Source organism: Elephantulus edwardii, unplaced genomic scaffold (genome assembly GCF_000299155.1).
Source record: "Elephantulus edwardii isolate Elephantulus edwardi_28Jun2011 unplaced genomic scaffold, EleEdw1.0 scaffold00130, whole genome shotgun sequence".
Taxonomy (NCBI): Eukaryota; Metazoa; Chordata; class Mammalia; order Macroscelidea; family Macroscelididae; genus Elephantulus; species Elephantulus edwardii.
The window spans coordinates 3,596,298-3,608,115 of record NW_006399880.1 but is presented as its reverse complement, the minus strand read 5'-3'; the positions used below and the strand labels follow the sequence as shown (position 1 = coordinate 3,608,115).

The 11,818-nt window shown below is 38.0% G+C and overlaps 1 protein-coding gene across 1 annotated transcript in view; it reads left to right on the top strand.

The window, feature by feature from the left end:
• HMGXB3 (HMG box domain containing 3) overlaps positions 1–11,818 on the top strand; it is an 87,278-nt gene that overhangs the window by 27,349 nt on the left and 48,111 nt on the right. Inside the window, exon 6 of the mRNA XM_006893701.1 lies at positions 3,268–3,399. Within this exon, the coding sequence (XP_006893763.1) occupies positions 3,268–3,399 (132 nt within the window). The remainder of the gene's footprint in view (positions 1–3,267; positions 3,400–11,818) is intronic.

Below are 11,818 nucleotides of genomic sequence, written 5' to 3'. Positions count from 1 at the left end.
TAATATATCTAATAAACTATATTGTGTGTGGTGATTTCAGTTCCATGGTTCCTGATAATGGTTTGTTGAGTCTTCTTTCACTTTTCCTGCTGTTCTGGGCTAGAGATTTAACAGTTTTATTGATAGTCTCAGAGATTCAATTTTTTTGCTTCTGTATGGGTTCTTTTGTTATTTGTTTGTTTTTTCTATTTCATTGATTTCTGCCTTGATCTTTGTTCTTTACATTCTGCTTATGGTGGCCTTAATGTTTTTTTGGTTTTTTCTATTTTCTTTTTTATATGTGCCACTGTTGTTATTATAATATTTATATTGTTGTTGTTGTTATGTGCCATCGAGTCGTTTCGGTTTTTTCTATTTTCTTAAGGTGAAAACTGACATTATTGGTTTGATGACCTTTTTTTCTTCTCTAATAGAGATACTTAGTATTTTAAATTAACCCAAAGTAATGTTCTAATGGTTTCCTACAAATGGTTTATGTTATGTTTTTATTTAGTTAAATAAAAGTATTTTATCATTTCTCTTTTGATTTCCTCCTTGATCCTCAAGTTATTTCAGAAATGCAAACTCATTGCTGCTTAGTGGCTTCTGGCTTGTGACCCTCCATCAGGTTTCTGAGGCTACAGACCATAATGAAGGAACTACCCAACTTTCTCCTGTTGAGTCACTGGCCTTTTAGGTTTTGGTGAAACATACTACAAGCTATACCACCAGAGCTCCCCTTTCATGTTATTCAGAAGTATGGTTTTGTTTTTCAAACATTTTTCTATTACTGGATTCTAATAGAATTCTATTATGATCAGAGCTTTGTAGCTTGTAACACCTGCAATGTTTATAATTTATTGTGACATTGTTTATGGCAAGGCAGTATGTAATTTGGATATAAAAGCAAGGCCCATTTGACAGTTTCTACCATTAATTGGAGTTGTTATTGTTAAGTACTGTTGAGTCGAGCACAACTCAGTGACCCTATGAACAGAAGATCCGAACCCTGTACTCTAACTATTGTCATTTCTCTAATGTTCATAGGATTTTCAAAGGCCTGTTATTTAAGAATTGGATGCCAGTTCTGCTTCCAAGTCTGTCTTAATCTGGAAGCTCTACCAAACCCTGTCCACCAGGGGTAACCATTATGGCATTCAACACACCAGTGGTATAGTGTTTAGTATCACAACACCCCCAAGTTATCTCAATACAGCAAACTAACAGACAAGTGCTATACCACTTAGAACAATGATTTAAATAATATTTATGAATTGTGATTATTGATGTTGAGATATATAATCTTAGTGTTTCTTTTTCTGGGTGTCTTATATGCTTAATTCTATTGAACTTCAGGGTTTTTTTTCCTTTGGGGTTATTCGTTATCAGCCCTGATTTTTTTATATTTTAATGGTTTCTTAAGGGTTAATAGTATGCATCATGAGCTCTGATAAGATAGTCAGTAGGGAGTTGTGAAGCTAACCCAAAGACCACCATACCTCTTTGTCAGATTGAATACACCATTGGCTCCAAGGGAGGAAGAAAGATAATCTCCTGTGCAATTGGTAGCCTCAGAAATCTGCTGGAGAGTTAGCTGTGAGTCAGTTCTAACTGGATGGCAATGAATTGTATATACATCTTTATCTTAGTCTGTCATATCTTCTAAAGCCCCTCTGTGACATGAAAGCTGTAGTATCATAACCAGAAACACTTGCTGTAATCTGATACATGGAGAAATAGCTTATTTTTTTGCTTTTGTTATTCTGGAAATTACTGCTATTTCATGCTCTAGTAAGTGACAACAAAACTTTTCAATAAAGGATCTTGTGAATAATTCTTAGGACTGAGCCACCTGCCTTGAACACTGGCATATTCTTCTAAAGTAATTTTAGATAAAGCTGTATTCTCTCTCTGTCGTAGTAAAACCAAAACCATCTGCTATCAAGGTAATTCTGACTCATGACAATCTTCCATCAGGTCCTGGAGGGTGTAAATTTTTACATCTCCCATGGAGCATCTAATGGATTCAAACCACTGACTTAATAGTCCAGTTTACAATGCACTATGCTACCAAAACTCTGTATTCCAGTAGTCACCAGCTGTATTAGATTAAGAGAGGTTTCTGGTTATGACATTATAGCTCTTGTCATTGTACAGTTTATTCACTTGTTGGCAACCCATCAGAACCAACTCGTAGAGCCTGTAAATCGAGGGAGATTGCCCATTCTTCTCTCTCAAGCAAGTGGTAGATTTGAACTGCTAGCAAGTAGCAGCTGTTGGGTTAGCAGCACATCACCCTACAGATTAGGCCAAACTGAGCTCATTCCTTGTCTCATTTGTTCCTCAGGGCATAACTGTGAAATAGCACTTGGTGGCAGTGTGTCTGTTTTAAAGAACATCCTTTGTTTCTCTGTTATCCTAGGGCAAAAGCTAGTGACTTTCCCCAAAACCATTCACTGTGTCACTGGCAAAGTTGGAACTCCAAGCTTGGTGTCTTTCCGTGGTGGCACACCGCTTCACACACATTTGTGACTTGAGATTGTAGCCATAATTGTCTTTCTCTAGGATTCATGGCAGAAGTAGCCTAGTAGCAGCTTGATGTTTCCCCAACAGAGGATTTTGCTTTTTTGGCTAGTCAAAGGAAGCAGGATTCATAGCAGTGTAAATACTTGACAAGTGACAACAAATCTGATGAAGTAATGTTTTCTTTCCAGCATTAATTTAGAAATGGAACATGGCTCAGTAGTAGTTTCTATTTGTAGTTGACTATAAAAACCCATTGTATATTCTACTCAAAAGTAGAATCATTGGAAATGATGAAAGCTGGTAGATGAATATATTATTCATACACAAATTCTAGTGACTGTCAAAAGATTTGGTTTCAGCTTTTGCATTTCCAGCTCATTTTTATAGGCCAATTTTAATGTTTTTGAAACATAGGACCTAGGTTCTCTGCTTTTTAACTAACAGGAGGAATTAAGTACTTGGAGGAGTCTTGACCAAGAATGAGAGAAGTCTGGGTGCTAGGTCTAACTCTGCACAGTAGTCATTAGATTTAAGGCAAGTCATTTAGCCACTTTCGACTTGAGCATTAATAATACCTGCTTCATAATATTGGTGCAAGATTAAATAATGCATCAACAAAGTCTATCTTAGGATTTTTCCAACTCTGGCTATTTGTATTGTGAGTTGGTTATCCACTGTGAACTGGTGTTCTCTGGCATGGTTTTGTTTGTAATGATCACAATGGACTGTAGTGTTGATTCTGACCAGCTCTTTCCTTTACAGACTACAACATATACTCGTCGGGGCCATGGGACATGCACCAGTCCAGGTTGCTCCTTTTCGTATGTCACCAGGCACAAACCACCCAAGTGCCCTACATGTGGTAACTTCCTAGGAGGGAAGTGGATCCCAAAGGTAAGATCCATTGTCCATTATGCTTTGGAAGCCCCACATAATTTAGCTGTTTAAGAAGAGCAGACCTGAAAATATTTTTTACTTTCTGACTCTACAAGAAAGCTCTTTTCATTTTAGGTGATTTGTTTTAAAAAGAAAGAAAACTTGAGTAAACTGTCAGCGATTTTAGATCATCCAAAGAAAAACCATTATTGAATAACTTACGATGGAGTTTTGTTCTCCATCATCAGTAGCTAAAAATTTGATCCTGTTTGTCTTTGGAGTTGAAAATGTTACATGCACATGTGCCCTGTTGATGAGAAGACTTGGATGGTGGTGGCGTTTTTTTCAGTTGTGGTAATAATTTCACCTGCGAAAGGTCTGGATTGTCCCTGGGGATTGGTATGGGATTTCTAGTTGGGTAACTAGTGTTGTCTGAATAATCGTTTTTCCTTTGTCTTTCATGGTGACGTCTCATTGTTTTCTAATTTTAGCAAAACAGTCAGCTTTTGGCTACATAATTTTGAAGCAACTGAGGCTTTCAATTTCATTTAGAAAAAACTCCAGCTAATCTTTTCATTGTAGAAATTTTTGACAACTTCCCCCCTTTACCTTTCATCTTTTCCAACCCTTCCTTGAAGAAGTTTTCACTTGTTTCATATTGATGATTCAAATTTTACCTTTTTTGTTAATTTATTTTTTTATTCATGGTTGTGCCTTTTCTCTCCTCCTCCCCTTCCCCAACCCATCCCACAATGCACTCCATGTTCCAGATTGTTCTCATGCATATAATATAATCATGTATTCCTTTCAGACAATTCTTCCCCTCATCTGTTGTAATGCAGTGTTCATTATTTAACCATTCTTTCCCCAGTCCCTCTCCAAGCCCTATTTTATAAAAGTAGTATTATGCAGTATTTGACCTTTTGTGACTGAGATCTTTCACTTAGCATGATGTACTCTAGGCTCCCCCAGGTTGTGTAATCTTTTACTGTTTCATTAATTTTCAGTTCCATGTAATATTCCATTGTATGACTGTACCATAGTTTTTCTGTACATTCGTTTATTTATGGGACTTGTGCTGCTCCCATCTCTTTGCTGTTGTGAATAATGCAGCAGTAAACATGGGTGGGCATACATCTGTTTGAATTGTGGATCTGGTTTCTTTAGGGTACATTCTCAGTCCAACTTTTTGAGAAAGCGCCACACCTCCTTCTGTAGTGGTTGTACCATTTCACACTCCCACCAGCGGTGAAGAAGAGTTTCAGTCTCTCCACAGCCTCTCCAACATTTGTTGTTTGCTACCCTATTTAGCTTTGCTATTGTTGTTGGGGGGAGATGATATCTCATAGTGGTTTTGATTTGCATCTCTCTGGTATCTAAGGATTTTTAACATTTCTTCATGTATTTGTTTGCCATCTGAATGTGTTCTTTATTTAGTGAAATATTCATTCATATCCTGTGCCCATATTGTTATTGAGTTGTTTACCTTTTTCTTGTTGAAGTGCTGGAGTATTCGGTAAATTTTAGGTATAAGTCCTTTATCATATATGTATTATCAAATATTTTTTCCCAGTCTGTGGCTTTCCTTCTTATCCTTTTGAAGTTTTTTGATGTGCATAGGCATTTGATTAAATTTAAACTTATACTTCATTGTTAATTTAATAAAAGCAACCTACCTTCTAGAATCCAACTATTTCAAACTCTCAGACAGATCTTAGCTAACTTTTAAACACAAAAACCCATCCACCAGGTCCTAATTGGTTTAAACAAAAGGCTTCCAGCCCACAGCTTGCTTATAACTGATTGTTGATTAAATCAAAATGACCAGGCACCTTACCCTGATTGTAAATTAAATCAAAATGAGGAGACAACTTACACTTGATAATTAAATAAAAGTTTTATTCTGAAATACAGTGTTGAGTGGTAGAACATTATCTCTACACATACAAGGAATACTCCTTAATACAACAGTTATTCAGATTTTCTTTCCTATATCTAGACCCAAAGAGGAAGAAATTGAGAATTTTTACCAAATCTTGCAGTCCAAAATTGACCAAACATGCAGTCAAGATGTGCTAATGATATTTGGTGACTGGAATGCAAAAGTTGGAAACAGTGAGAAAGGAATAGCAAGTAGTTGGAAAGTATGGAGCTGGTGATAGAAATGAGGCTGGAAATAGAATGATCAAATTTTGTATTTCAATGCTTTATCCATTGCAAATACCTTTTTTAAAAGACACAAATGATGACTTTACACATAGACTTCACCTGATGGTCTGCATAGGAATCAGATTGACCACATAAGTGGAAGAAATGGTTGGAGAAGTTTAGTATCAGCAGTCACAAGTAGACCAGGGGTGGACTATGGGCCAGACCATGAATTACTCCTGTACAGTTTCAAATTGAGGCAGAAGAAAATAAAAATAAGTCCACAAGAACCAAGATATAATCTTGAATCTATCCCACCTGAATTTCAAGATCCTCTTAAGAATAGGTTTGAAGCATTGAACATCGGTGATTGAAGGCCAGATGAGTTACGGGATGATATCAAGGATATTATTCATGAAAAAAAGCAAAAGGTCATTACAGAGGAGAAAAAAATTGAACTGAATGTCAGAAGAGACTTTAGAAAGTGCACGAGAGCGCCGAGAAGCCAAAACAAAGGGAAGACGTGCTAAAGTAAAAGAACTGAATAGAAGAATTCAAAGGGCAGCTCGACAAAGCAAAGTAGTAGTATGGACCGTACAGAGAACTGGAATTGGAGGTTAAAAAGGGAAGAAATCTCTCTGCATTTCTCAAGCTGAGAGAATTAAACAGTTTAAACTTTGAGTCGCAATATTGAAAGATGGATAGTATATTGAATGACCTAGGAAGCATCAAAAGAAAATGGAGAGAATACACAGACTCACTATACCAAAAAGAACTGATTGACAGTGAAGAATTTCAGGAAGTCACATGTAAGTAAGAGCCAATAGTAGTAAAGAAGGAGTTAGAAGTTGTATTGAAGGCATTGCTAAAAAAAAACACCAACCAAGGCCCCAAGAATTGATGGAATATACCAATTGACTTGTTAATAGTTGCAGCCCTGGATGCGGTCACCAGTCCCTGCCAAGAAATTTGGAGAACAGCTGTCTGGCCAACAGATTGGAGGAGATTCCTATTTGTCCCCATTCTCAAGAAAGGAATATGGAAACTATTGGACAGTATCATGCAAGCAAAATCCTGCTGAAGATCATTAAAAAACAGCTGGAATGGTACATTAATAGGGAACTGCCAGAAGTTCATGCAAAATTTAGAAGAGGCCATGGTACCAAGAATATCATTGCTGAAGTCAGATGTATCCTAGCTGAAAGTATACTAGAAGAATGTCTGTTTGTGCTTTATTCACTATGCAAAGGTATTTGACTGTGTGGTTCATAACAAGTTAAGGCTAATATTGAGAATAATGAGAATTCCAGGGCGCTTATTTGTGCTTATATGAAACCCATACTTAGATCAGGCTGCTGTGTGAACAGAGCAAGGGGAACACTTGTTTTTGTTAGGTGTTGTCCAGTTGAGTACAACTCATAGAAACCCTGTCAACAAAAGGTCCTAACCCTGCTCTATTCTGGACCATCCTCACATTTTCTGAAACACAAAAGCCCATTGTGGCAGTCACTACGTCAGTGCACCTGGTTTGAGGATCTTCCTCTCCTTCGCTGACCCTCCACCCTTCTCAGCATCATGTGCCACAAAGGAGTAGCCGCTCTTGGAAACATGCCCAAAGTATATGAGTTGAAGTCTCATCATTCTTGCCTCCAAAGAGCATTCCGGCTGCACCCTTTCCAAGACATACCTGTTTGTTCTTTTGGCCGTCCATAGGATGTTCAGTGCTCTTCTCCAACACCACATCCTTATTCATTGTCCAGCTCCGAGATGCATAGCAAATGATTGGAAAGACTATGGCCTGAATCAGATGCACTTTAGTTCTCAAACTGACATCATTGTTTCTTAATAATTTAGAGAGGTCCCTAACTACAGATTTTCCCAGTGCATTGGGTCTCCTTATTTCCTGGCTGCTGGCAACAAGGGTGTTAATTATGGAGCCAAGCATAATGAAGCTGTTGACAGTTTCTCTATCCATCCTGCTGGATTGTTGTTAACAATCAGCTGTGGCTGGGGAGCCTCTTGTTTAAATCAATCAAGACCTGGTGGGCATCCTTTTTTATTTAAAAGTCTGTTGGTTGGGTCCTGCATAAGCATCTGCAGTTTGTAGCAGTTGGATTCTGGAGGGTAGGTTTTGATTTCATTGAAGGGAACACTACATGGTTTAAGATTAGGAAGGGAGTGCATCAGGGTTTTAAGCCCTCTCCATACATATTCAGTCTGTATGCTGAGCAAGTTATTTGAGAAGCTAGACTCTGAAGAGGAATGTGGGATCAGGATTGGAGGAAGACTCATCAATAACCTGCATAGTGCAAATGACCCAACCTTGCTTGCTGTGAGTGAGGAGGACTTGAAGCACTTGTTGTGGAGGATCAGAGAATTCAGCCTTAAATATGGATTGAATCTCAAGGTCAAGATTCTTAACACTGAGGGAGCTCTGGTGGCCCAGAGGCAAAGAAGCTGCACTGCAATCCCGAAGGTGTGGTTCTAATCCACCAGATGCTTTGCTGGAGAAGGAGGGGCAATCTCCTCCTGTGCCAGTTGGATCCAATTCAACACAACAAGAAAGGAAAAGAAAAAAAAAATTAAGAAAATAAGCCTTAAAAAAAAAAAATTCTACCACTAGACCAGTAGGCAACATCATGAAGGTTGGTAAAAGGATTTAAACTGTCAATAACTTAATCTTACTTGACTCCACAGTTATACCTTTGGTACTAGCAGTCAGGAAATGAGATACTTTACACTAGCAAATTGAGAAATAGTGATGTCATTTTGAGGACTAAGGTGCATCAGGTTCAGGCCATGGGTTTTCCAGTTACTTGTTATGCATCTGAGAGCTAGACAGTAGATAAGAATGACAGAAAAGAAATTGATGCCTGTGAGCTGTCATGACGGTGAAGAGAACTGAACATCCCATGGACTGCCAAAAGAACAAACAAATACGTCTTGGAGAGGGTGCAGCCAGAGTGCTCTTTGGAGGCCTAGTTGATGAGGCTTCAGCTCACACACTTCAGGCATCTTACTAGGAGGAGCTGTTCCTTGGAGAGGGACATGATGCTTGGAAAGGCGGAGGGTCAGTAAAGGAGAGGTAGACTCTACCAGGTAGGTTGACACAGTGACTGCCACACAGGATAGGACAGGGTTCAGATCTGTTGTTCATAAGGTCACTATGGGTTGTATTCAACTCCACAGCACCTAACGACAACTAACAACAGATATTTGATTCTTAGAAAATCCCATTCAGCTGTTTTATCCTCTCCCAGTTGTATGTTTTTCATTATGTTTAGAAGACTGTTCATGCACTGGTTTACAGCTTCTGGAGTTCTTCCTTGCTTTTCTCTGGTTAATTTTATAGTCTTTGGTTTACTACTACAGTCTTAATATAAACTAAATCTGCCTCAAGTATGAAATCAGCCTTTGCTGACATTAACAGCTCAAGGTAGTCGGCTCCTTATTGTCCCTTAGGTTTTCTGAAAGACCGTATACTTTCATTTGAATCATCAGTAAACTCAAAATATTTTCCTACATTTCATCTAGTCAGATCATTAACAGCTTCTCCTCCTCATGAATTGGCCCTTGCTTCTTGCTAGAATTGATTTCATGCCAGTGGCTCCTTTAACACATTGCTGCACACTTTTAAATTGAGACTGTGCTTAGAAACACTTTTTTTTTTTTTTGGGCCATCATTTGCAGCAATTTGTTAACTGTCTTCAGAATGCTGTTCTCAGTGTTACCAAAGTGGCTATTTCACAGACTTTCCGTTTCATATGCTTTTATGGGTTGTGGGTGTTTTTTTTCCCCCAATTGTGATTTCAGTGAAAGATTGGTTTTTCCTTGAACCATTCATATTTGTTTTTGAGCATTAATTACAATACCCACAATATAATCATACTTTGCCCACATCTACTTTGTAATTCTCATTTCCATTAATCCTGTCTTCTTTTGCTTTCTGAACTTTATCTTAGGACAATCTGCACTTTTGAGGAATGAGTAACTTCCTTCCTAAGGTTATTGTTCACCAAGAGGAGAGGTGTTTATAGGACTTAGGATAGTAACCAGGGTTTTTATAGAGGAGATGGGTCTTGATGGAGCAGTAGAATTTGGATTGGTATTGAAAGGAAGAAAAAGTAAAATACTTGTGAAAATAACTTAGGTGCAAAGAATGAATTTGTCATGCATAGTCTAAACTTTTGTATAGAGAAAACGTACATAATACAACATTAAATTCTCCACGGCAATTTTCACACAGTACCTTTAAGAAACACTAAGATATATTTTCTTCTAGATATTGTTAGAATAACAGAGAATAGAATAATTAAGACACTGATTCTTCCCCCACCCTCCCCTTAGCTGCTTACTCTGTCTTGACATAATTATTTTTGGTACAGGATTGATTTTGCAAGCATTATTATGTAAAAACTGTTACTGTTGTTAGGTGTTGTGAGTCTGCTATGACTCATTAGAGACCCTGTGAACAGTAGAGTTGACTGAACCTTGCCGTATCCTGCCCCGTCCTCACCATCTGATAGTCTTGAGCTGACTGTTTTAAAGTCATTGTCAGTCCATCTTGTTTAGACTTCCTCTCTTTCTCTTACTCACCTTTCCCAGCACGATATAACGCTTCCTGACAACATGTCCAAAGTAAGTTGAAGTCTCACCATCCTTGCCTCTGAGGAACACCCTAGTGATATTGCCAAGACAGATTTGTTTGTTCCATGGGATCTTCGGTATCCCAGTACCACATTTCAACGACATTGTTTCTTATCTTTACTCATTGTCCAACTTTCAGATGCATAGGAAGCAACCAAAAATAGCATGGCTTGGATGAAGTACACTTTAGTCTTTACACTGACATCAGTGCTGTCCAACACTGGAGATGTCCTTGGTGACAGATTTTCCCAGTGCAACACATCTTTTGGTATCTTGGCTGCTGTTACCATGGGTGCTGATTGTGGATCTAAGCAAGATAAAAATTGGTGACATCTTCAGTTTTTTTCTCCATTTATCATGATGTTGCCTATTTGTCCGATTGTGAGAATTTTTGCTTTCTTGATGTTGAAATGTAATACATATTAAAGGCTGTAGACTTTGATCTTGTATAGCAAGTGCATCAAGTCCTCTTTACTTTCTACAAACAAGATTGGTTCATCTGCGTAATGCAGGTTGTTGAGTCTTCTTCCAATCCTGATAACACATTTCTTCATAAAGTTCAGCTTCTCTGAATCTCTTTAAGAACATTTAATAAGTGTGAAGAAAACAAGGTAACATTTTTAGCATCAATGCACATAAAATTTTAGTGATTAAAAATGACTTTGCTTATCATCTAGTTAAATTCTGATGTTTCCAGCTGAAGAAAAATAGATTCAAGAGAAGTGAATTGCTGAGTTCACACAGTGCTAATGCCTTTTCAACTAACCCACACTTCTCAGGCATTGCTATGCTATTTAAAGAAAGTAAGGCTTCTTGAATTCTGGTTTTTGAAGCAGCAAGAATAAATAGTTTCTAAAAGCTCCAAATGTACACGCCAGTCAGGAAGTGACTCACCTTTTTTGGGGAGGTATTGTTCTGGAATTCATGCTGGCTAAAATTAGTCCAAGAAACACGTGTCACAGTTCCTAAATGAGTTGGATGGAACAAAAGGTGGTTTATAAGACTCTCTAGCTCAAAGCTTCACTCCCATGAGCCAGTAGTAATTGAGGTTTCTCTTGAGCAAGCAGAGCCTAATAGTATTTGCCTTCCATCTTGGGAAAAAAGTAACATCTAAAAGGTGTAGGCATAGTTAAAAAAAGTGTGAGGTGAACACGTAGAATTTTCTATCCTAATGGCTTAAATTGTCTAGTCATACTGCTAATGTTTTTTATCTAGAAAACAGTATTTTGCTAAAAGATTTCATCAGTGGTTAGTTTAGTTCATGTCCATTTACTTCTGATTTTTTCCTCTTCTGCAGTTAGTCAGCTGTCAATTGCTTGTAATCTTTTTGTGTACTTATATCCTCACAGTCTGTGAGGTATGGGAATCTGAGATGCTGTTGTGGAGATCTCATTGGTTCTTAAGAACAGTACACTGCCTTGGGGACTTTGGAAATAGATGGCAGTTTTGGGTAGTCAATAACTAGGAGATACTATTGACATTTAGTAGTATTGACTTGTTGTTGTTGTTGTTTTGTGCCGTCGAGTCATTTGCGACTCACAGCGACCCTATGTACAACAGCCCTAAACCATGCTCTATCCTGTGCCAACCGCATTGCCTCTGACACACCCAACCTGATTACCCCAGTCACTGAATCAATCCA